Source organism: Suillus clintonianus (assembly GCF_016758775.1).
Source record: "Suillus clintonianus strain FC179 chromosome Unknown DEU56scaffold_32, whole genome shotgun sequence".
Taxonomy (NCBI): domain Eukaryota; kingdom Fungi; phylum Basidiomycota; class Agaricomycetes; order Boletales; family Suillaceae; genus Suillus; species Suillus clintonianus.
In genome coordinates, this window is record NW_024539256.1 from 91,285 (window position 1) to 112,208 (window position 20,924).

The following is a 20,924-nucleotide window of genomic DNA, read 5'->3' on the forward strand; positions in this document are numbered from 1 at the left end:
AATCCCTCTAGGCATCTGTGTTGTATCGTATGGCAGTGCGGCATGATTGGACCCAATCCCCTTCACGTCTGCAGACTCCTCCACACCCTCATTCCTTGGCACCTGGCCAACAACCCCTTGTTCGGTTTCAACCAGAGCCTCGTCGTGGATACGTCATCGTCTAGAAGAATCCGATCAAGAAGATCAGGCAGATAGCTCTCTGACATGGGACGGACCGCAGGTGCTATGAGGTCTATTTTGGCTTCCGCTGAATGTCGATGTATCATAGGAGAGACGTTGTGAAGTTGTTCATGTTGTGCAAATGACAGGTACTGGGCGATTTCACTTGATCTGGTGGGGAAGGCTTAGGCGAGTCGTTGGGTATGCACTTGGTGAATTTCCCTTGCGTAGACTCGTCAATGAACTCTTCGATTAGATATGTTCTGGTAACACCGGCGTCCTCGAGTAGCAAGAGTGAAAAATATTATATTTATTTAGGGACCGCTTAATACGACTGCAATCCTTTCGGGGCTTGGATGACGCGTGTTCAGTTCAACTGTGGGAGGGCTTTTATTTTCTATAACATTACAACGAGGAGAAAAACAATGCGTCACAAATGCTCCACCCATATGTTATGTATTCAAGTGTTTGATCTATTCCTCTGTTCCAAGGTCTTCATTGCTCGAGCAGCAGCGAAATCTGTTCAAAAGCAAGCGCTCTGCAACGAACATCAACCACACTGCACCAATGCGAAAGCAGAAACACGACTCACTGTAGCTCACTGGGCCATACACATAAAAGTGTATACAGCCTACCACGCCGGTGAGTCATGAGGTTAAATCCTAGATGAAAACTACTTACACCACTCTTAGATTGGTGATCGAATTCTTGCTTGCATTTACTGCCTGCGCAGCAATCTGCAGTTGTGCCGCAAAAGAGGGGACAATTGCTGTCAGCACTTCGGATAGCCATGGACGCTGCCAAAGCAGCAAATTGAGCGGCGACGATGATGGCGAGACGCATTATTTGTGAGATGTGTTATAGGATCTGAAGGAGGAAGATAGGATGACAGCTACTTGGTTTTATCTTCCGAGTAGAGATTTGTGTAGAGCCTATCCACCTTAAATACCCCGTCAGAGAGATAGCATTTGCAACGCCAGTAGATTGCCAACCTCCAATAATCTACTGGCGCTTAAACAATTCAGTTCCATCTCGTTGTTGGATACGGCATACATTAGGTGACACGTATAGTCTCCCGTAACGCGAGGATCCCGGGCCCGGGCCTACGCACGATGTTGCGGGCAGAACTGATGAGTTCTGCCACCCGCTTTGGCAGAACTTGGCAGAACCCAGGGTTGGCAGAGAACTGGAAGATGTCGTTAATGTCTTCGGTAGGACTGTCGTTGACAACTTGATGTTGTAGATAGGAAAAATTCACCGCTAAAGTTATGCCACTCGGCAGAACTGGCAGAATAACCAGTTCTGCCCACAACACTATGCAGCAGCAGCAGCAGCGCAATATAATGGAAAACTTTGAGCCCTCTGGATTAGCCCGAGCTTCTTCAATTAAACACGAGCGACGAGATCAATCCTCACGAAGATCGACTCCCAGCTGTAGCAAAAATTGGCGCAGCGAAATTCCACAGTAATGATTGCCAACAATACTACGGTCGTATGGAGCCGTGGTCATTAGACAAACGCAGAGTCATCAATAAGCGGACAAGTGCCTGTTGATAGTGAGCACACGACTTAGGATAGTGGACAGCTCAGTACTCACCACACAAGCTCCACAACGCAACGATTTCCAAAACGTACTGTCCTCGTCAACGTCAAACACCACTGATCGTCTATCTCTCTGTCTAGGTCAACGCAAAATGTCAGAGGTGCCTGATACAGCAAAAAATGCAGACCTCGCTTTGAGAGGCCACCCGCCGTCGGCGCAGACAACCCAAGGACACATGAATGTAATGGATGCAGTAGCATTCTTCAAAGACAGTCGACGGGTCGACACTGGTTCATGGGACTGTACCCTGCGAATCTGGGATGCGCAGAAGGGAGAATTGGTAGGAGGGCCGTTTAATGGACACAAGCATTGTGTGTGATCGGTCGCTGTATCACCAGATGATGACAAGCGAATCATACGGGATACGTCCTACTTCAGGGCATTCGCGACTACAGAGATGCGTTCGGACATACGTGTCCTTAGACTAGCACGTACTGTCCTAGACGGATAACGACGACTAGATTCGAACTTGTTTCGTTCAACGGACAGGCATTCGAGAGTCGAGACCATCTGTCAAGAACATTCGCCAGGCATGTGACGGTGTGACGAACCCAAGGTCATGTGTCACAGTCACAGTGTGACTCGCACGTGGTTGAAGCTAACGTTAACGGTAGTAACTGGATCTTTGCACGCAGCTCCACCTTGAAGTTGAACTTTATCAATGAGTACTATTTTTGACATGTTCGAGGTCGCACTATGATCGCTGACGCACTCATCAGATCTTACAGTTATAATCTCAGGCTGTAGATGTGATTCCCAACACTGACTCACACCACTGGCTATCATGTCCAAAGGTGTTGCTCTGATCACCGGCGCTGGCCAAGGCATCGGCTGTGCAATTTCGATTCGGCTGGCTGCCGATGGCTTCGACATTGGACTCAGTGATATTCCTACCAACAAGTCTAATCTTGAGGAGGTCGCACGGGAGATAAGGAGTACTTACGCAGGACGAAAAGTCTGCGTGCTTCTTGCAGATGTCACAGTCGAGGATGATGTTCGTAACATGGTGGACGACGCCGTGACTAATCTCGGTGGTCTGGATGTCGTGAGTTACTATCTACCCAAGCTTTGAATTGTTCTCATAAATGACGTCACTTTGAGATGGTCGCAAACGCCGGTATCGCTGTAGCTGCATTATTGGTTGAAAGTGAGAAAATCGACTTTACAGATTTTGCAGCATCGTACTGATTTTGCTCGACTAGCTACATTGGTAGACTGGGAGAAGATCTTTGCCGTCAATGTTAGGGGCGTGTTCTTGAGCTACAAATACGCCGCTCAAAAGATGATTACATTGAATGAAACTAACAAACGAGGTCGACGCATCATTGGTGCCAGCTCCATAGCAGGGAAAAAAGGTGCGCATGTCCATCCGTAGTTTCTAATCCAACACACCGTGAATTATTCCTTTCTTCAGGTGATGAATACTTTAGCGCGTACTCTGCTTCCAAGTTTGCTGTCCGAGGCCTTACACAGTCTGTTGGTATGGCGTCTTTCTACGTTGAGTTCCAGCCATTCTGACAAGTGATCATATGACAGCTATCGAACTTGGACGCCACGGCATCACCGTAAATGCCTATGCTCCAGGAGTAATCATGACTGACATGAGTGAGTACAGCCTTAAATCAATATCCCGTGATGCAAGCTAAGCGTCAAAGTCAACGGCCTGAGTGAGGCAAGCATAAAGCTGACAGGATCATCTAACCTTGATAGTTATTTCGAAAAGGTAAGATAAGACCGTAAGGCTAGTCTCATGACTTCGCTCAAGCGTATCTCCATAGATTAAGAAGAACATGTGTCTTGGGTATATGGGGGCTCCAGATGACGTTGCGGGACTGGTCTCTTACATTGCCTCCACAGAATCTCATTTTATCACAGGTAAGCATTATAGAACCTTTCGCGCTGTCTGTCTTGATGCGATTGGCATTACCAACCGACAGGACAAAGTGTAAGTACTACTTTGAGAGCTCGTGCATGAAGACTGACAACTGTGCAGATCACGATCGATGGTGGAATGCGCTTTGATTAAATCGTGTTTGTGTGGGGAGGAAGGCTTACATATGCTAAAGCCTGCGGGTGTATCATCTCTTGTACAATAAATCTCCGCCTTAGCGGCGACTGCCAGCAATGGCCCGCATCAGTGATGTCCATTCATCTGAAAAACTTCAAACGCTCAATGTGCAAGAGGAAAAGAAACCCCGCAATGCGAACAGGACCCTTTCGGAAGGAAGCTAATAATAGCATGAAAATCAACATCAACCTCGGTCGTGGTGCACCCATCAATGTTTCAACGCCAAACTACTGCTATTCAGAAACATACTCATCTATGGAAAGTGTGACTTCACGCAAAATCAGCGCAACTGGGAGTCGTGAATAAAATGAGAGCCGCCCGCGCAACGGTACCCTGAAAGTTGTTTGATCCATGGGTAGCCTTGCACGCAGACGCCGAGGTTTCTCAACTTCTGCTGTATCCTCTCTTCTTCACGTTTCTTCCTCTCTTGCTCACGACGCATTTGAAAGAGTGCAGCAGCAGCTCTCTCCCTTTCTGCCTTCGCCTCCAACTCTCGAAGTCGAGCCGCTTCTTGCTGGCGCCATAGTTCTTCTTGCTCAGCCTGGTCTCGTGCCTTCTGTGCAGCAAGGGCCCGAGCTGCAGCCTCCGCAGCCTGCTGCCTTTGAGCAGCTCTACTCAATTCAGCGTTGCGCAACTTTGCCTCCTCGATTGCTTTCTTTTTAGCCTCCTCGGCCGCAGCTTTATCTGCCTCCAACTGCCTCCAGACAGCATCAGAAACGCCCAGGTCACGCTGAACATTATTGGTAGACTGGGGCTGCGGGGAGCCTTGAGTTGGTAACTGCCTTGCTTTCCCTCGCCGATCTGGAGTCGGTGGGAAACTGCCTTTCGAAAGGATGGGAGAAGCAGTCTGGGAGGGTGAAATAGAGAAAGGAGGTAGACTGTGTGAGCTGGACGATGCAGGCGACCCCTGTTGAGAACCTCGGAGCTGCCTCGAGCGACGAGGATTCGTAACATTTGGAGTCGACGAAGGGGCTGATGGCGGGGGCGGTGGGACTTTCGGACGCGATGTGTTGGGTGGTACGGTGGGGTGTAAAGGTGGTTTGTTAGGTGGCTGAGATCCACTGGGTGTGAAGGGGCGCCCTGATTGCGGAGGAGGCTTCCGTGGCAATTGGTTGGATGAAGGGTTCCTCTGGTGTGGCTTAGGTGGCTTATTCGGTGGTTGGGATCCACTGGGTGCGGAGGGCGGCCCTGATCGTGGAGGAGGCTTCTGCGGCGACTGGTTGGATGGAGGGTTCTTCTGAGGTGGTTTAGGTGGTGGTTTGGGTGGTTGAGATCCTTTGGTTGCGGATGAAGATCCTGATTGGGAAGGGGGTGGAGGAGGGGCGGAATTGCTGGACGTTGCCATCGGTGGTGCACTTGACGGGGTTGAAGTGGTTATGCGTGGAATATTGAGTCGCTGGCGCTGTTGATTGAGTAAATCTTTCATGATAGATATTGCTTCGTCTGCGGTGATCGATGGGACACTCCCAGGAGTATTTGCCACAGCACTGAATGCGTGATGGATGAGTCTCTGGGCAATGGACTTGACGTCTCGGGCGTTTCCCCAGTTCGACAAGCGTGACATTCGGTCGATGATAGTCTGCATCTCGGAGTAAGCAGAAGTAGAGGTGTCAGCTAGTTCAGACAAGACGATCTGTGTCTTCTGCAATTCTTTGTCGAGCACTTGAAGACACTTGGCCGCCGGCATGTTGGTCAGAATGATTTCCTCAGAGAAACGACTGGCGAGGCCAGGATTGACGCTCAAAAGAGTGTTCATCTCTTTCTCGTAGCCCGCAAGAACGATGACCATCTTGTTCATGAACTTCTCGTTGGTCATGAGGCCGACAAGCTCATCAATGGCTTCTTGCGCAAAGTGCCCGTTACTGAGCCGGTAAGCCTCGTCCACGAAAAGCACTTTGCCCAAGGCCTTTTCGAAAAGTTTCTTCGTCTTTGGGCCGGTGTGACCCACGTACTGCCCTACGAGGTCGGATGCGGAGCACTCGATCAGGTCGGATGAAGAAAGAAATCCCATGTCATAATACACTTGACCGAACTTCCTTGCGATGGTCGTTTTCCCAGTGCCTAGTAGGTATAAGTAAATCATGGATACTCCGCTCGGAATGAAGAGTTGATACTCACCTGGAGGTCCTTTGAAAATGAAACTCGTTGGAATTTGTTTGCGCATATCCACACCAGCAACCTTCATCGCACGAGCAATTTTCTGATAATCGCCCAGCTTTGTCACGATATCGTCACAACCAACAAGATCCTCGAAGAGTTTTGTGAGATTAGCTGCAGCATTGCGATCGCGTTCCCAATCCGGATCGAAGTCTTGAGGCTCGAAGATCACGTCGGAACGTTGATCAGGAGGCACTGATGCTTGACGCTTCTGATAGCGATTCTTGGCCAGACCAAGGATGTTCTCCACCTCACCAGCATTACCGAAGTTGGGGCGGTTCTTGGCTCTATTCAGAAGATCACTGGCAACCTGCTTCGCCGAGTCTGTGGCGTCAAGATCTTGATCCTTCAGTTTAAAGTCCAAAATATCCCGAAGTTGGGACTCAGTGAAGTCCTCGAAAGTGAATGCGTTTTCAATGGCAAATCTACGAGCGAGCCCGGGGTTCACGTTCTGAGCAGATATGTCAGATCACGCTTGTTGATTTAAGTCAGTGTTTAAGCATACCTGGAACATATCTTCCATCTGTTCTTTATATCCCAATAGCAAAACACAGCGATCTTCTCCAGGTACGCTTTGAATCTCCGCAACCAAAGTGTCAATTACAGTCGTCTTGAACTGGTCCTGGGATCCAGAGTTCTTGCTGTACAGCATGTAAGCCTGTCAGATAAGGTCAATATGATCACCGGCTAGTATATCCGAGTCTGAGATCGCATACCTCATCTATAACCAGAACTTTACCAACCGTACTGTCCAAGATAGCTTTGGTGTTCTTCTCCGAGTGGCCAAGGTATGCGCCCACAAAATCAGATGGATTCTTGACAACGACTGATGAAATGTCGGCAGTTAATAGACAGCTAACGCTACAGGTATAAACGATCACCTTCATTGTTGCTCAAGAGCCCCAGTTCTGCGAGTATCTGCCCGTAGAGCTTTGCAACTGTCGTTTTGCCTGTTCCCGGCGAGCCAAGGAAGACGCGATTCAAAGACATCGCAAGGGGCTCTTTCTCTTGAAGCTCTCGGTGATAGTTCGTGTCAACGATGTCGAAGAAATTACGGACAGAGTCTTTGACGGAATCGAGACCTATCATTTTCTGTAGCTTCTCCCAAGGAGCGCACTGCGGAAGGATTTGAGACGGGTCAGGACCGATAAAGTCCTCTTTGGTGATTAGAAAATCATCAGCAATCCACCCCTTTTGGCGGTCTTTCTTGAGTCGTTCGGCTAATCTCTGGGCGACCTTCGCAAACATGTTCTGTAAAGCCCGAGCGTTTCCGAATCCCTCGCGACCGCGACCACGTCCAAGTCGACGCACTGCAATTCGAGCATATAAGCCCCTGATGCCGTCCTCCACCTTCATCTGCCCTGAATATCGCTTCTCTACGAGCGCTTCCAGCATAGTCAGAAGCTCCGCGTCGGTGTAGTCTGCAAACTTGAGGGAGTATGGGACACGACTCGGAAGACCAGGGTTGTGCTCGAAGAACTTTTCCATCTGCTTGCTGTACCCCGCGAGAATGAAAACCAGAGTACCCACTTGGTTCTCCATCTCGGCAAGGAGAAAGTCCAGCACCTGACCTCCTGTGTGCTGATGTTCGCTAACAAGCTGGTATGCTTCGTCGATGAAGATAGCGCCTCCTCCAAGTGCCATGGCGTCTGCAATGAGCTTTTTCGCTCCACCCACCCCTTCATGTGCCAAGCTTGAACCCGTCGTTTCAATGAACGCATCGCCTGGGAGAACTTGAACTGATTCGAGAAATTGTGCATACAACCTTGCGACTGTGGTTTTTCCTGGAGTAACGTCAGCGGGTTATTCTCTAACAAAAGCCTCATTGACCACTCACCAGTTCCTGGATTACCGAGCAAAACCAGATTAAGGCGCTCCTTGTTGGTGGGGACGCCTTGCCGTTTCATCAAGTCAATATGGGCCTTGATACGAAGTACTTGGGCTTTCACTTCCTCGAGCCCTGTCAACTCCATGATACCATCGATGGCGTCGTTTTTTTCACTATTGACTTGCTTCTGGTGCAACCAGTCCTGGTGGGCAGCCGACGTAGGTGTCACATTCATCGGTGACGTCGCGGAAGGTCCAGGTTGTTGAGACTTCGATGGCTTAGATGTCGAAGGAGTTTGGGTAGTCGAAGGTTTCGGTTTGGGTGGCGGATTCGGCGGTGGAGTAGGGTTTACTGGAGGTACGCTTGATTGTGGATTGGATGGAGGTGTAGGAGGTACGGGGTTTGTCGTCTTGGATGACGAAGCAGAAAAAGCAGCGTTGGCGTGCGCCTGCGCGTTTGCAGCTGCCTTCTGCGCATTGGCTCTGGCTGCCTCAACATCCTTCATTTTCTGTTTCAAGGCATTCGCTCGCTGCTGTGAAACCTGAGCGTCACCTATTGCTTCCATTTCCGCCTTTAACTTAGCGTCTAGCTCAGCCATGCGCAAGTCGTGCTCCTCCTGCTCCTTGTCACGTTGTATCTGACGTTGCAGCTCCTCCTCTTCCAGTTTCCGCTTCAGCTCGAGTTCGCGTTTTCGCTTCTCCTCTGCACGTTCAGCTTCCTTGACACAAACTGGACAAGGGTCCGGCATTTGCTGATGGCATTTCCACTTCAGCTTGTGTTTGGCAGGACACACACCCGAGTACGGGTGTTGACAAGGCATTTGTGAATGGTCCTCGATCTGGTGGCATTTTAGCGGACACGCATGGATGCCGCAATTCAGCATGACGTCGCTAGAGAAGATATGAGTATGTAAGAATAACATACACTAATTCCGAATTTCTTACCATATCTCTGTGCATCCACCATCGGGACACAGATCATCAAACTCAGACGCAGATTTGATGAGGACCGTTCGATCTGGGTGTCGTTCGCATTTGATCGGGAAGCCTTCGTACATGTGGTCGCCTTGTTTGACGAGCTCGAAGAATTTTCCCCAGAGCTCCTTACCCCTCCGAGCATTTATGAACGTCTGCGAGTTCCCGATCAGGATAAGTCCATCTCGAGCCCGGGAGATGAGGACGTTCAGACGTTCGGGAGAGTTCATGAAACCAATGTCGTTGGAATCATTAGACCTTGTCAGACTGGCGATGACAATATCGCTCTCTTCGCCCTGGTAATTATCTTTGCAACGAAATGTCAGATGTCAGCTATGGGTCGAGGAGCAGATACGTACCTATGGTGGCAAGCCTGATGCGCTTCTTCGACTTACTGTCAGCTTGGGAAAGAAGTTCAGCACGGATGAGATCGTGCGAGTCGAGGTCATTGAGCACGGGGTCATTGTCCGTCTTCAGAACATCTCGAAGCTTTGAGAGCTGCCCAAGGTATGGTGTGAGAACAACTAGCTTTTCCGTCCCATAGCCTTGCTGGGCAAGATAGCGCACGATCTTCCAAACCATTTCTACTTCATAGGTGTTCTGTTTCGACCCCGACGAAGCCTCATCGCTTTTGTCGGAGATACGGAGGTCGTTATCCTCGGGATGAGTGTGGTCGATGAAGATGACATTGTCTTGGATACCGCGAATGTCGGGACGGCCCTGGGTCTTGGCAGCATCCGTGAGGTCAGGGTACGTAAGCTTCCTGATGAACGCTGAGATCTCTGGACGCATACGATGTTGAGCTGTCAAAGTTTCGTGAGGGAAGCCCCGGAGAACCAGGCGCTCGAAGAGTGATCTGTTGAGTTCAAAACCATCACCCTTTTCAACAGTCAGCTTGTAATTGTTGACTTTGGGACGCAGTTGCCTGTGGAGAGTCAAATTCAGCGAGATGTCCTGAAAATCGTCACGGATTCGCGTACTTGTGGTCACCGATGAGAATCATTTGGCTTGTGTTCTCGCTCATCGCTGTGAGGACGTGGCTTTCTAGAATCTCACCAGCCTCCTCGACGAGAAGGACATCAGGGTTCGCCGCACGAATGTCATTTGCAAACATGGCTGCTCCAGTCGTCGTACATCCAATGATTCTCTTCTCCATGAGGGTTGCCGCCCTGGCTTCCCCGAATTTGCGTGCCAGCTGATCTTGACATTCGTTGTAATTTCTGCCAAGTGTGCAAATCTCTTCAAGGATTAATTTGCGTATCTCCAACTTCCACCCATCCATCGCGGTCCGGCGAGCGTCCGGAGGCATGTTCCAGATAGCAGGTGCCTCACGTACATTGGGCTCGTCTTTGAACTGCCCAGCGTCAAATCCTCTGGCCCACCGAAAGACGAGTTCTTCAGCATCGACGGCTTTGCCGTCCTTACCGACACGAGTCATTCCTGACTCGTCATCTTCAGGTACGAGAAATGCATCAAAGTAGTCCGGATCTTCGAACTCGATGTACGTGAGGACGTCCTTGAAGCTAATCTTCGAAGCTATGAACCTGCCCATGGCGGTCTCCAGAGCATCGCAGTGAAACTTCGACGAACTCTTCAGGTTGTCAATGATGGCCCAGTCGGCTTTTGATCGCGTGAAACGCTCTTTCTTCTGACCCGCAATGCCAAGATGGGCAACCTGCGCATTTGCTCTGCCGCCGAGGCGGACCATGCTGATGTCCGGAATGCCAATCTTCATGAGATCTTCCAGGAATTGATCCAGGGCGTGGTTCGTGTAGCAGACTACAAGGATTTTCTGGTCGGTGTGATCGTGAATGGCCTTTGCGAGCAGTGCGCCGATGAATGATTTACCGGTCCCTTTTGGATGTCAGCAAAATGTATATGAATGGACAGTTGATAAAACGCTACCTGGAGGGCCTTGAATGAGGGAAACCCTCTGCGTGAGTCCTGCTAGAAGCGATGCCGCCTGCGACTTATCCAGAATGATAGTAGATGAAAGTCCTAGGAGCGGCTTCAAATCCACGGACGGATTCATAGCAAGCGGATGCGTGACAAGAGACGCGATCACCGCAGCGCTACCGATGGCGTTCCCGTCTTTCCAGAACAGGAGCTCCTCCGACAGCGGGATGAACTGTGTCTTCTGCAGAGCCTTCAAGACCGGCTCGAATGCAAAGAGGGCAGTATCAATCTGAATGAGTCGAATGGCGTTGGATGATTGCAGCTGAAGGAGAGTCTTTGAAATGCTAGCCTCCCCTTCCAGCTGAAGTACAATGACGGGTGGATTCTCCGCAAGCAGTGCCTCAACGCGGTTAACGCTTGCGAGACTAATGATTTGTTTTCCTGAAAGTATGCATACGAGAGACTGATGTTTAAGAATTTTGACACCCGCGGGATCTTTTTCAAGATAAATCTTGCGCTGCTTGTCGGGGACGTTCTTCATCGACTTGAAATCGTCTCGGCATTTGAGCTTGATGCCCCACCGAGTTTTTCTGTCATCTGTACCGCTGTAAAGACCATCGAGTTTGACGCCATCGATGATGAGGCCACGATGACGCCCTTTCTTCTGCCCTATAGCTGTCTGAAGCTCTTCTCTCATCTCATATAACATGTCTTCGCGCAGCAAGCGGAAGGTATTATCCAGGTAGTCAGCTGCACGAGTTTCCTCGCCATCAGGATCCTCCAATACGCCGCTCGGGCGAATGAAAGGAGGCTGCTGACAGAGGATCTCGTCTGCAGTTGGAAGAATAGAGATCTCCCTAAAGTCGTTGAAGTCGTTATCGTGACGACCGCCAGGTCCACCAACTGCAGCGACAGGTGTGCCGGACTTGAATGTGGAAAGAATGTGTTCGATACGGTAGCCAATGTCTTTGACGGTCTGTTGCGATGAATTGAGAAGCCTCGCAAGGATACTAGACTTCTTTGCGAGGTCACGGTACGACGAGGTATCCCCGGCAGCGAGGGACATGAGGCGAAGGAGGAGCTTCGCGAATACTTCCTGGGCTGGCTCATTGAGCTCACCTTGGTCGAACGCTTGGCTGAAAGCAGTCCAAAAGATGGGGGGATCAACTATGGCGGTGAGTAAGTGATCCAGGACGTCACCGAGGTCTGTTGCTCGGAAGAGATATATGAGAAGCTCTGTTGCAGTTCCATTGAGGAACTGGATATTGGTATTGTGACGCATGGCAGCCTGAACTGCTCTTGAGCCATGGCTACTTTCAACGATTTGGTTGATGCATGTTGCAGGGTCTTGCTGTGTGCAAATCGCTTCCAATAATTGAGGGTAACTTCGTGCATCCGCAGCGACTCTGCCTCTAAGAATGTCATTAAACCGTTTATCAAGCTGAGCTGCTCGACTCATGAGAGGCAAGCTAGTAGCAAGTGGTGATATGACTTGGTGTGAGTCGTGGTAGTTCAGTGTTGACTCTTAAGAGGAAGACTGCGGGCGTTCGTGGTTAAGACCTATTTAAGGCCACTCGGCAGCCCCGAACCTACTAGAATAGAATCGTATGTACGAATCAACAACATGAGGCAAATGCCAGGCAGGGATCTGCGCACCATCAATTTGGCAACGTTCCCAATGCATCTGTAACGTAACTACGAGCTCACCGCTCAGATCTTAGACGCCATATGCATGAGTATGATACATACCATCATCACGCTGGCCATCCACTGGTGAACAAAAACCTCGCACTTGGCATACGCTCAGGCTAACATAGCATATTTCATGCAGGGGAGGTGGGTTGCGTTCTCGCAAAGGAAGAGTTGGAGCGCAGGTCAGAATAGTCCCATCGTTGAACGCGTTGTACTTGCAGAGCTACTCAACTTCATACTCGTCTCGAAGTGAGTCGTAGTGCCAAGGTCACCGTCGTGCGGATTCAAATCTTTATTACATAATACAATAAGACAAAAATAATTGTTCGATTTCTCTAGTGGCTAATTACACTGAACTCAGCACCGGTCTTGGGCCGTATGTTCGTTCAAGAAGATCACCCATATCATCATCCAGGACTTTCATACTAGCGCTAGATCCTGGACCTTTTCACGCACTGGCAGCTCCGCCTTGAAGTCGAACTTGACTGAGTACTATTTTTGACGTGTTTGAGTCGCATGACCTGACAGGCACTCGTCAAATCTTACAGTTATAATCTCAGGCTGTGAACATGATTCCTAGCACTGACTTGCACCACTGGCTATCATGTCCAAAGGTGTTGCTCTGATCACCGGTGCTGGCCAAGGCATTGGCCGTGCAATTTCTATTCGGCTGGCTGCCGATGGCTTTGACGTCGGACTCGGTGATATTCCTACCAACAAGTCTAATCTTGAGGAGGTTGCACGGGAGATAAGGAGTACTTACGCAGGACGAAAAGTCTGCGTACTTCTTGCAGATGTCACAGTCGAGGATGATGTTCGTAATATGGTGGACAACACCGTGACTAACCTCGGTGGTCTGGATGTCGTAAGTCTCAAACTATCTATCCAAGCCGTAAATTGTTCTCATAATTGATGTCACTTTGAGATGGTCGCAAATGCCGGTATCCTTGTGGCCGCACCGTTGGTTGAAAGTGAGAAATGCATTTTTGCAGATCATGTGCAGCGTTGTACTGATTTTGCTTGAACAGCTACATTAGCAGACTGGGAGAAGATCTTCGCCGTCAATGTTACAGGCGTGTTCTTAAGCTACAAATACGCCGCTCAAAAGATGATTGCGTTGAACGAGACCCATAAACGAGGTCGACGCATCATTGGCGCCAGCTCCCTAGTAGGGAAAAGAGGTGCGTAATACGTACGTCCATCCGTAGTTTTAACTCATCCTGGATTCTTCTTTCGCACAGGTGAAGAATACCTTAGCGCGTATTCTGCCTCCAAGTTTGCTGTCCGAGGCATAACGCAATCTGCTGGTATGATGTCTATCTACGTTGGGTTCCGACGTTTCTGATAAGTGATCATACGACAGCTATCGAACTTGGACGCCACGGTATCACCGTGAATGCCTACGCTCCAGGACCAATCATGACTGCCATGGGTGAGTAAAGCCCTAAATCAATATCCCGTGACGCAAGCTGAGTGTCAAAGTTAACGGCCTGAATGAGGCAAGCATGAAACTGACAGGATCATCTGACCCTGATAGCTATAACGAAAATGTAAGATAAGATAGTAGGGCTGTTCTCATGACTTCGCTCAATCATATTTCCATAGGCTAAGAAGAAGATGTGTGTCGGGTATATGGGGACTCCAGACGACATTGCGGGACTGGTCTCTTACATTGCTTCCGCAGAATCTCATTTTATCACAGGTAAGCATTCTAGAACCTTTGTCGCTATCTGCATTGATGTAACTGGCATCACCGACCCACAGGACAAAGTGTAAGTATTACTTTCAGAGCTCGTGTACGAAGGCTGACAACTGTGCAGATCACAATTGATGGTGGAATGCGCTTTGAGTAAATTATGCAGGATCGAGGCTTACATATGCTCAGACCTGCAAATGTATCATATCTTGTACAATAGCCTATATGCATGCTCTCTAGTGACGCTCATTCATACCCGTTACTGTGTAGGCTTGTCGCGAACGCGTTTATGCTACCTTGAACGTCAGGGTATCAACAGTTCCCTTCCTCCATATTTCCGTGAAGGGAGATACAACTCTCCTGCATGAGTGGGTCAGCGTGCCATATGTGGCACAACCAATTTAGCAGAATACGATCCGAATATTCAAGTTCCTCGCCGCAGATGAAATTGATCATTTCGTCCACATTTTGAGGACGGACCTGGACGGTGCCTTTTGTTTGGGTTTGAGGGCGGAAGTAAAGACAGTCACTTTCGCGTTTAAAACTTTTTGGATGATGCCTTGGGGTGGGGTGTATCTCAAGCTAGACAGACAGGTGGAGTGCTGACGCACAGGGTGGGGCTTGACGCGGCACAGGTAAGTCTAAAGGTTGGCATCATGGTACCGAGGTTGCGAAGATGTTGGAGAAAACTTGTTGTACTTGACGCAGCTTGAATGAGGCTGGACATGACACGGTTGGGGCTTGACACGGTGCTTACAGAGGTTGCATAGGGCTCAAAAAGGTGGAGACGAGGTTTGACACGACTAGACAACAACACCCCACACGCGTACGGCGTCTGAAAACGATCACTAAATCACCTCAAGATAATAGAATGCATACGACTAATTGATACATCCTCAAGCAGTACGGACGCAAAGGACAAGCGCTGTAAATGTGACGAGAGACATATTTCACTACTCCAGGGCCTGTACGCAGATGGACATTCAAATGTAGATCAATATCACAAGATGGTGTTTGAACATATTGAACATACACGCTAGGATTTGTGACAGTGCCACGTCACGAATCGACTCACGATCGCCTCGAAATTCGGTTACGGCGAATACCTCGACCCCGGCCGAGGATGGCTCAACGTTGACGTTGATGTTGATCAACTGCCTTACTGTAACTTGACTTTGAGGTCAGAAAATGCTTATATATATTCGTTTAGCGCTGGCAGTCAACACTGCAGCAAATAAAGCCTCGAGGCAAATGATGTAGGAACTACTCCGGATCCGAGTTACTTCGCTACAGACTGATTCGACAAATCGTCGACTACTATTCACAACGATGCGCAAAGGCAAATCATCAAGAGTTTCGGCCCAAGAATCCCACACTTCTGGTGAAGCAAAAGCTGGTGAAAGCTCGGTATGTGACTCTTGAGGATTACTTGGTTCATCCCACTCCAAATCACTAAAATCGACGTATTAAGAACCAGCTGGAGGTAAACCAAAGTGCACCGGGCAAGAGCAAGAGAACGGAAGACTGAATTAGGGCAAAGCGAAGAGTAGGAGCTAACATGAGGTTCCAGCACCATACATGGCACTGAATTGAGGGGGATCTTGGACTCAGGTCCACCGTGGTGTCACAGCGGTTGTCCTCGTCAAGGACCTCTTCGATAGTCGGGCTCAAGAGACGTAACAGGAAGAGTGTAAGGACTGCAAATGAGTTCCATGAATTTGCATTCAACTCGTTATAAATGTATGACGATGTGAATATATCATATATACCAGAGAAGAAGACTGAGACTCACAAAGCTACTGAGAGGGCATACATAATACAGTTCGTCTTCGACACCCACCGTGACAGGCCTGGAGCCCTCGGTCGCAAATCGTAGTCATTGGATGGCATATTGATCATTTCCGTGGCCCACTTCATCCACTCCAACGCAAAAAAAATGGGAGAAGTGTTCCATACAGCGGTGTCATTTCCGCTCCAGAAGCCTGGGGATGCGAGCAATCGTAGTCGGTGGGATAATAACAGGGGGTCTCCAGAGTTCAGAACGTTCAAGCTTCAGGTCTGCGAACTTGTTCGATGAGAGGAAGTTAGCACACTTTCCCACGATTAACACCCGGGTCGCTGACTAGCGCTGACTTGTCTACTGTGATATTAGTGAGCGCTTTCACCAGCTTTGCAGCCAATCGTCCTAGTGTTGCGCGTGCCTAATATGAACCTCCCTCCATTATGGTCCTCGTATTATTCAGCAGTGTGGTACATGTACCGCAAGGCATCTGCATGCCCAAATGTGCTCACATATGACATGGTCGCTACGCGTTCAGTGGGCGGAATTTGCATAAGGACGAGAGGATTTGGAGCATGAGAGGTTGAAAACGCAATACGGAGGATGCAGGCGCTGAATGTGTGCGTTACAAAATTGTTCCGTGACACCGATAAGTCCGCGACATGTGTAAAATATCCACAATGCAGGTATGTACAAAGTCGACAAGTCCAAAGACACGTAGTGTAAACCAGAGAAGTCTGGACAGCAAGAGTCTGTAGTCTATGTATCCAATTTTGGCGATTCAAGTCCATATGTTGGAACTGTGCCAAGTTCCACTGACAAGTCCTAACATTTCCTATCCATTCAGACGCAGAGTACATTTCCTGAAAGGAGAATGTTCAATGGAGGCATAACAGACTTGCGACAACATACATACCGACACAACGCAACTACAAGCCACACGCTGACGCATCCACTTGGGTTGCTGTAACATCCACCCTTCCCAGCTCAACAGCCAAATTACCAGTCAAGGTGTTCATCGCCGTCTCTGAAACGGTGAAGCCGGCTGTGGAAACGTCCACCGCGAGGATAGCAACGGTTTCACTTCCGTACGTGACATTATAGCAGGATCCGCATGCAGCGGAATTATAGCCCGTCACGGTGTAGACACCGCCAACGTTAGGGAACGTGGGCAGTGAGCCGAGAGTTGTATATCCCTTTGTTTCAAGCCCGTTGGTACCGTCTGAGCAAGCAACGCTTGACAAAGTGAGAGAGGCGTCATCATAATTGGTGTTATATGAAAGAGTTTCTGTGGTTTGTGCCAAAGCGGCAAGGACAAAGGCGGAGATGGAGAAGAGGACGGATGAAACTTTCATGATGCAAAGCACTTTGCTTGTAATTCGTATGAGGTATAGAGTATGACTGAGGAACGGATGAGCTCGAAGTTGAGACGTGAGGTGCAGTTTTCTTTTCAAAGTCGCCTCCTTTTATGTCCTGATGTTTCGACTTCCCGGGTGGACACATGCACCCTAAAACGTTGGTACATGTGGTCCTACGGTGTTTCCAGAGAATCGTGGCACTCTGAAAGTCATGACCGCGTCATTTAGGTCATTAATGATTCATTCGCGTTGGGAACGTCAGCGATGGTCAATGCGGGGATCAAAATATACGCGCGAGTGAAGTGGAGCGAGTGCAATGGAAGACTGAGCTTTGGTGATTAATCTTCTGATCGGCATGGGAACCAGTGTCTGGTCTGTAACCTGCCGGTCCAACTTGGAACGTGTCTTATGGATTAGCGGAAATAATGGAAGACATGCCACGTTCACTGACTGAGGGACCACGATGCAGAAAAAACACGGCTTGACCGGGAGAGGTGGGTGACGTTAAACTACACAGGTGGCGTCGATAAGACAGTTAAAAAAGGGAGCATAACAGATAAATACATACGGGCCTCGCGATGTGGCGGGAGCCTGCTGCCTGACAAGCAGAAAGAGGCAAAGTCTAGTGGCCATATATATCAACACACGGAACAACCTAGTGGTCGCCGGTAGCTGACCTTGTACGCGTTAGGAACAGGCGAATAGCCTTCTGGGCACCTGGACCCGACAAATCAGAAATGAGATGGTTTACACAGGAGACTAATGACCATTACTCACAAGCTCCGAGTTGCTCAACCCAAGCAATTGCTCACACGATATGAGATGTCCATCTACAGTGCGACTCATGCCCTGTATATTTGTGGGTGAATGAACAATGCTATATCGCATGCAGAAAACGCGTTTTTGGAGGGCGGGCTCAAGAATACTCTGCACACCCTTGTGGTGAGTTGATGGCGCCTGTCGTGCTCGTGGATGAGAGATGAGTCCAATGAATGCTGGGTGCTGCTTTCTTGCGCATGACGCATGCGAGAGTGAAGGCACAGCAGATCAGGTCAACGTTCAAAAAAGAACACGAACTCTACAACCTGGGCTCAGAGTCAGCGGCCGATAAAAGCACGAGCGAAATTGAGGTCAGTGTATTGTTTTGTCAATGACAGCACAAACAACAGGCGGCCCGCGCCGAAGAAGTGTAGAGCGAAATAAAGCAGCTAGAGAGCTTCCTCCCTACTGCTCCTCCCAGCCGATATGTTTCATTGCCAGGTGAATATCTGCATTCCATTGTATTTGACATTGATATATCAAAAGGTAGTAGTTGGTGCAAAATGAGGAGTTGATGCAGGTTGCAGGGAGACTCTTGCTGTATACAAATCGTTTGCAATCATTGAGGGTAACCTCATGCATCCGCAGAGACTGCCTTTAAGAATGTCATTGAACCGTTTCTCAAGCTGAGCTGCTCGACCCATGAGAGGCAAGCTAGTAGCAAGGAGTGATATGACTTGGTGTGGATCGTGGTAGTTGAGTGTCGACTGACTGCGGGCGTTCGTGGGTAAGACCTATCTGAGGCCACCTCGGCACTGTCTTATGTCAGTGAACACTTAAGACGAGAGTCATATGCAGAGCGATACCAAAGTTACGCATAATCACTGAGCATCAACTGCTCCGGTCCACTAATAGATTCAGAACCTGTTTATCTGGTGCAGGCCATCTCGTCGCTCGATACACCAGGTAACAAAGGAACGGCAATCTTCCTTGTGTTTGTCTGCCTACGGGAAATTCGTGTGGTAGGACCTGAAATCAGCTTGTAACCTGCCTTGTTTACAAGGTTCAACGGCAACCGTGATGATAAATGCTGTGCACTAGAAATTTGTAATCGATGATGAAATGGATCGTCCCTGTTCAATTCCGCCATCGTTACTCAGAATCAGTCAGCCTGAGGACCGGGCCCGACATGCTCAGTTCTCGCAGTCATGCAACGCAGAACCCGGATATCCTGACAAATTCACTTACAAATGTAAATCGTTCAGCCAGCTGTTGCTCAAGGGAAAATTCGCTATAAAATGCACTGCGTGGAACCACTGAGCTTCCCCACAATACAACACTATTACACGCACTTCATACCATCTCATACCTAGAACACCATGTCTGCCTCAATCTCCGCCCTCTTCTCTCCCATCCGCGTAGGCAACTTGCACTTGCAGCACCGCGTCGTCCTTGCCCCACTTACCCGTGTGCGCGCACACGCAGATCACGTCCCAGGCCCACAAGCACCAGCATACTACTCTCAGCGAGGGTCGACCCCTGGTACTCTTCTTGTCTCAGAGGCCACGTTCATATCCCAGAATGCTGGCGGTCATGATAATGTTCCTGGGATATATACCGATGCCCATGTAGAAGGATGGAAGAAGGTGCGTTTCATATCACTAAATGAATTCTGCAGATAAGATATTAGAGCTGACATATGTTCCGGTTGACAGGTAACACACGCAGTCCACGAGAAGGGCTCTTTCATCTTCCTTCAACTCTGGGCACTCGGCCGCGCCGCAGAAACAGCCGTTCTCGCCAAAGAGAACAACAGTCCCTACGTTAGCGCCTCAGCCATTCACCTTCCAGGAAGGCCAGAAACAGAAGTGCCACGCGCACTCACCACAGATGAAATTAAGGAGTACGTTGCCACGTACGTCGCAGCCGCAAAAAACGCCATTCGGGCTGGCTTCGATGGTGTTGAAATTCACGGCGCGAACGGCTACTTGATCGACCAGTTCATTCAAGACGTCTCAAACAACCGCACTGATGAGTATGGCGGAAGCATCGAGAACCGCGCAAGGTTTGCACTCGAAATTACAGATGCCGTCGTAGAGGCTGTTGGTGCTGAGAGGACGGCGTTCCGAATTAGTCCCTGGGGCGTATTCAGCGGTGTGTATATCGTCGAAAATTACCGATTTTCATTTAGCTGATTATTGGCGCAGGTATGGGCATGACAGACCCAAAACCCCAGTTCTCCTACGTCGTCGAGCAGCTTCGCAAGCACAACCTCGCGTACCTCCACGTCGTAGAGCCAATGCCTGAGGACAGGACTGCTGGAATCAACAGCGATTTCCTCCGTGATATCTGGCAAGGGGTTGAAGGAAGCAGCTTCATCAGCACAAACGGGCATACCCGGAAGAGCGCAATTGAGACGGTAGACAACAAGGGTGGCCTTATTGGATTCGGGAGGCTGTTCATGCCAAACGTGAGTCCCTTTTTTTATTCCCAGACTTGGAGGAAACTGGAAACTGATATAATTCCCTTTCTTCAGCCCGATCTTCCATTCCGCCTGCTAAAGGACATTGCGCTTGAGCGGGGCGACCAGAAAACGTGGTACCTGCGCGGTAATCTGACACCGGAGGGCTACTCGGACTGGCCCTTCGCGCCGGAGAACGGTAAACACCAGATAAGCAAATTCTGACATGGCCCTGTAAGTCATATACCCTAGAATAGACAGTCGACCTTGTAAGTTAGATACCTTACCGCACGCACCTGATGATCATGACCACGTTTAATCTTTATTTGAACCTATAATTCGGCGTGACTCGATCGTATTTTTGACTTGAGTCCACCATCACTTAAGAGGCACCAAGGCGGAGTATCCCTCAGACGTCAGGTTGTCAGAACTAATTAATTATACATACAATTTGGGGTTATCTTCCCCGACAGTCGTGCAACCACGAGTTACG

General features: G+C 49.3%; 7 protein-coding genes across 7 annotated transcripts; 3 read left to right on the forward strand and 4 right to left on the reverse strand.

Moving 5' to 3' along the window:
• Nucleotides 1-654: 654 nt before the first annotated feature.
• DEU56DRAFT_755781 (uncharacterized protein) lies at nucleotides 655-1,669 on the reverse strand (the record flags this gene model as incomplete). Its single annotated transcript, XM_041349949.1, has 5 exons — nucleotides 655-697; nucleotides 752-790; nucleotides 841-956; nucleotides 1,271-1,473; nucleotides 1,576-1,669. The coding sequence occupies 5 exons, from the start codon at nucleotides 1,667-1,669 to the stop codon at nucleotides 655-657; spliced, it is 495 nt and encodes a 164-aa protein (XP_041208794.1).
• A 680-nt stretch (nucleotides 1,670-2,349) lies between these two features.
• Nucleotides 2,350-4,085, forward strand: DEU56DRAFT_857060 (NAD(P)-binding protein). The gene is made up of 11 exons (XM_041355275.1): nucleotides 2,350-2,427; nucleotides 2,482-2,807; nucleotides 2,864-2,909; nucleotides 2,965-3,117; nucleotides 3,177-3,242; nucleotides 3,299-3,367; nucleotides 3,418-3,485; nucleotides 3,541-3,637; nucleotides 3,700-3,707; nucleotides 3,756-3,888; nucleotides 4,033-4,085. Exons 2-10 carry the CDS (start codon nucleotides 2,547-2,549, stop codon nucleotides 3,786-3,788), a joined length of 801 nt encoding a protein of 266 aa, XP_041208795.1. The 5' UTR covers nucleotides 2,350-2,427; nucleotides 2,482-2,546; the 3' UTR covers nucleotides 3,789-3,888; nucleotides 4,033-4,085.
• Nucleotides 4,086-4,110: 25 nt separating this feature from the next.
• Nucleotides 4,111-12,144, reverse strand: DEU56DRAFT_736271 (P-loop containing nucleoside triphosphate hydrolase protein; the record flags this gene model as incomplete). Its single annotated transcript, XM_041348498.1, has 11 exons — nucleotides 4,111-4,608; nucleotides 4,852-5,891; nucleotides 5,949-6,438; nucleotides 6,493-6,624; nucleotides 6,722-6,813; nucleotides 6,869-7,771; nucleotides 7,825-8,705; nucleotides 8,760-9,096; nucleotides 9,149-9,714; nucleotides 9,770-10,643; nucleotides 10,695-12,144. The coding sequence occupies 11 exons, from the start codon at nucleotides 12,142-12,144 to the stop codon at nucleotides 4,111-4,113; spliced, it is 7,263 nt and encodes a 2,420-aa protein (XP_041208796.1).
• An 824-nt stretch (nucleotides 12,145-12,968) lies between these two features.
• Nucleotides 12,969-14,334, forward strand: DEU56DRAFT_857063 (NAD(P)-binding protein). The gene is made up of 9 exons (XM_041355276.1): nucleotides 12,969-13,242; nucleotides 13,303-13,348; nucleotides 13,406-13,558; nucleotides 13,619-13,684; nucleotides 13,741-13,809; nucleotides 13,860-13,927; nucleotides 13,983-14,079; nucleotides 14,142-14,149; nucleotides 14,198-14,334. The coding sequence occupies exons 1-9, from the start codon at nucleotides 12,982-12,984 to the stop codon at nucleotides 14,228-14,230; spliced, it is 801 nt and encodes a 266-aa protein (XP_041208797.1). The 5' UTR covers nucleotides 12,969-12,981; the 3' UTR covers nucleotides 14,231-14,334.
• Nucleotides 14,335-15,249: 915 nt separating this feature from the next.
• On the reverse strand, nucleotides 15,250-15,675 carry DEU56DRAFT_801921 (uncharacterized protein). The gene is made up of 2 exons (XM_041353166.1): nucleotides 15,545-15,675; nucleotides 15,250-15,480 (listed from the first exon to the last, which is right to left on the reverse strand). The coding sequence occupies exons 1-2, from the start codon at nucleotides 15,631-15,633 to the stop codon at nucleotides 15,255-15,257; spliced, it is 315 nt and encodes a 104-aa protein (XP_041208798.1). The 5' UTR covers nucleotides 15,634-15,675; the 3' UTR covers nucleotides 15,250-15,254.
• A 1,107-nt stretch (nucleotides 15,676-16,782) lies between these two features.
• DEU56DRAFT_736143 (Cerato-platanin) lies at nucleotides 16,783-17,208 on the reverse strand (the record flags this gene model as incomplete). Its single annotated transcript, XM_041348489.1, has 1 exon — nucleotides 16,783-17,208. One exon carries the CDS (start codon nucleotides 17,206-17,208, stop codon nucleotides 16,783-16,785), a length of 426 nt encoding a protein of 141 aa, XP_041208799.1.
• A 2,090-nt stretch (nucleotides 17,209-19,298) lies between these two features.
• On the forward strand, nucleotides 19,299-20,769 carry DEU56DRAFT_801932 (uncharacterized protein). Its single transcript, XM_041353167.1, has 4 exons — nucleotides 19,299-19,616; nucleotides 19,686-20,124; nucleotides 20,178-20,440; nucleotides 20,507-20,769. Exons 1-4 carry the CDS (start codon nucleotides 19,350-19,352, stop codon nucleotides 20,654-20,656), a joined length of 1,119 nt encoding a protein of 372 aa, XP_041208800.1. The 5' UTR covers nucleotides 19,299-19,349; the 3' UTR covers nucleotides 20,657-20,769.
• Nucleotides 20,770-20,924: the final 155 nt, after the last annotated feature.

What these genes read in the sequence shown, in the direction of transcription:
- DEU56DRAFT_857060 (XM_041355275.1), top strand. Translation starts at nt 2,547, where the DNA reads ATGTCCAAAGGTGTTGCTCTGATCACCGGCGCTGGCCAAGGCATCGGC. An exon ending in AGCTGCATTATTGGTTGAAA is followed by an intron (nt 2,910 to 2,964) that starts GTGAGAAAATCG and finishes TTGCTCGACTAG; the next exon opens with CTACATTGGTAGACTGGGAG. An exon ending in TTGATAGTTATTTCGAAAAG is followed by an intron (nt 3,486 to 3,540) that starts GTAAGATAAGAC and finishes GTATCTCCATAG; the next exon opens with ATTAAGAAGAACATGTGTCT.
- DEU56DRAFT_801932 (XM_041353167.1), top strand. Translation starts at nt 19,350, where the DNA reads ATGTCTGCCTCAATCTCCGCCCTCTTCTCTCCCATCCGCGTAGGCAAC. An exon ending in TCCCTGGGGCGTATTCAGCG is followed by an intron (nt 20,125 to 20,177) that starts GTGTGTATATCG and finishes TTATTGGCGCAG; the next exon opens with GTATGGGCATGACAGACCCA. An exon ending in GGAGGCTGTTCATGCCAAAC is followed by an intron (nt 20,441 to 20,506) that starts GTGAGTCCCTTT and finishes CCCTTTCTTCAG; the next exon opens with CCCGATCTTCCATTCCGCCT.
- DEU56DRAFT_857063 (XM_041355276.1), top strand. Translation starts at nt 12,982, where the DNA reads ATGTCCAAAGGTGTTGCTCTGATCACCGGTGCTGGCCAAGGCATTGGC. An exon ending in ACCTCGGTGGTCTGGATGTC is followed by an intron (nt 13,243 to 13,302) that starts GTAAGTCTCAAA and finishes TGTCACTTTGAG; the next exon opens with ATGGTCGCAAATGCCGGTAT. An exon ending in GGCCGCACCGTTGGTTGAAA is followed by an intron (nt 13,349 to 13,405) that starts GTGAGAAATGCA and finishes TTGCTTGAACAG; the next exon opens with CTACATTAGCAGACTGGGAG.
- DEU56DRAFT_801921 (XM_041353166.1), bottom strand. Translation starts at nt 15,633, where the DNA reads ATGTTAGCTCCTACTCTTCGCTTTGCCCTAATTCAGTCTTCCGTTCTC. An exon ending in TGGTTTACCTCCAGCTGGTT is followed by an intron (nt 15,481 to 15,544) that starts CTTAATACGTCG and finishes AGAGTCACATAC; the next exon opens with CGAGCTTTCACCAGCTTTTG.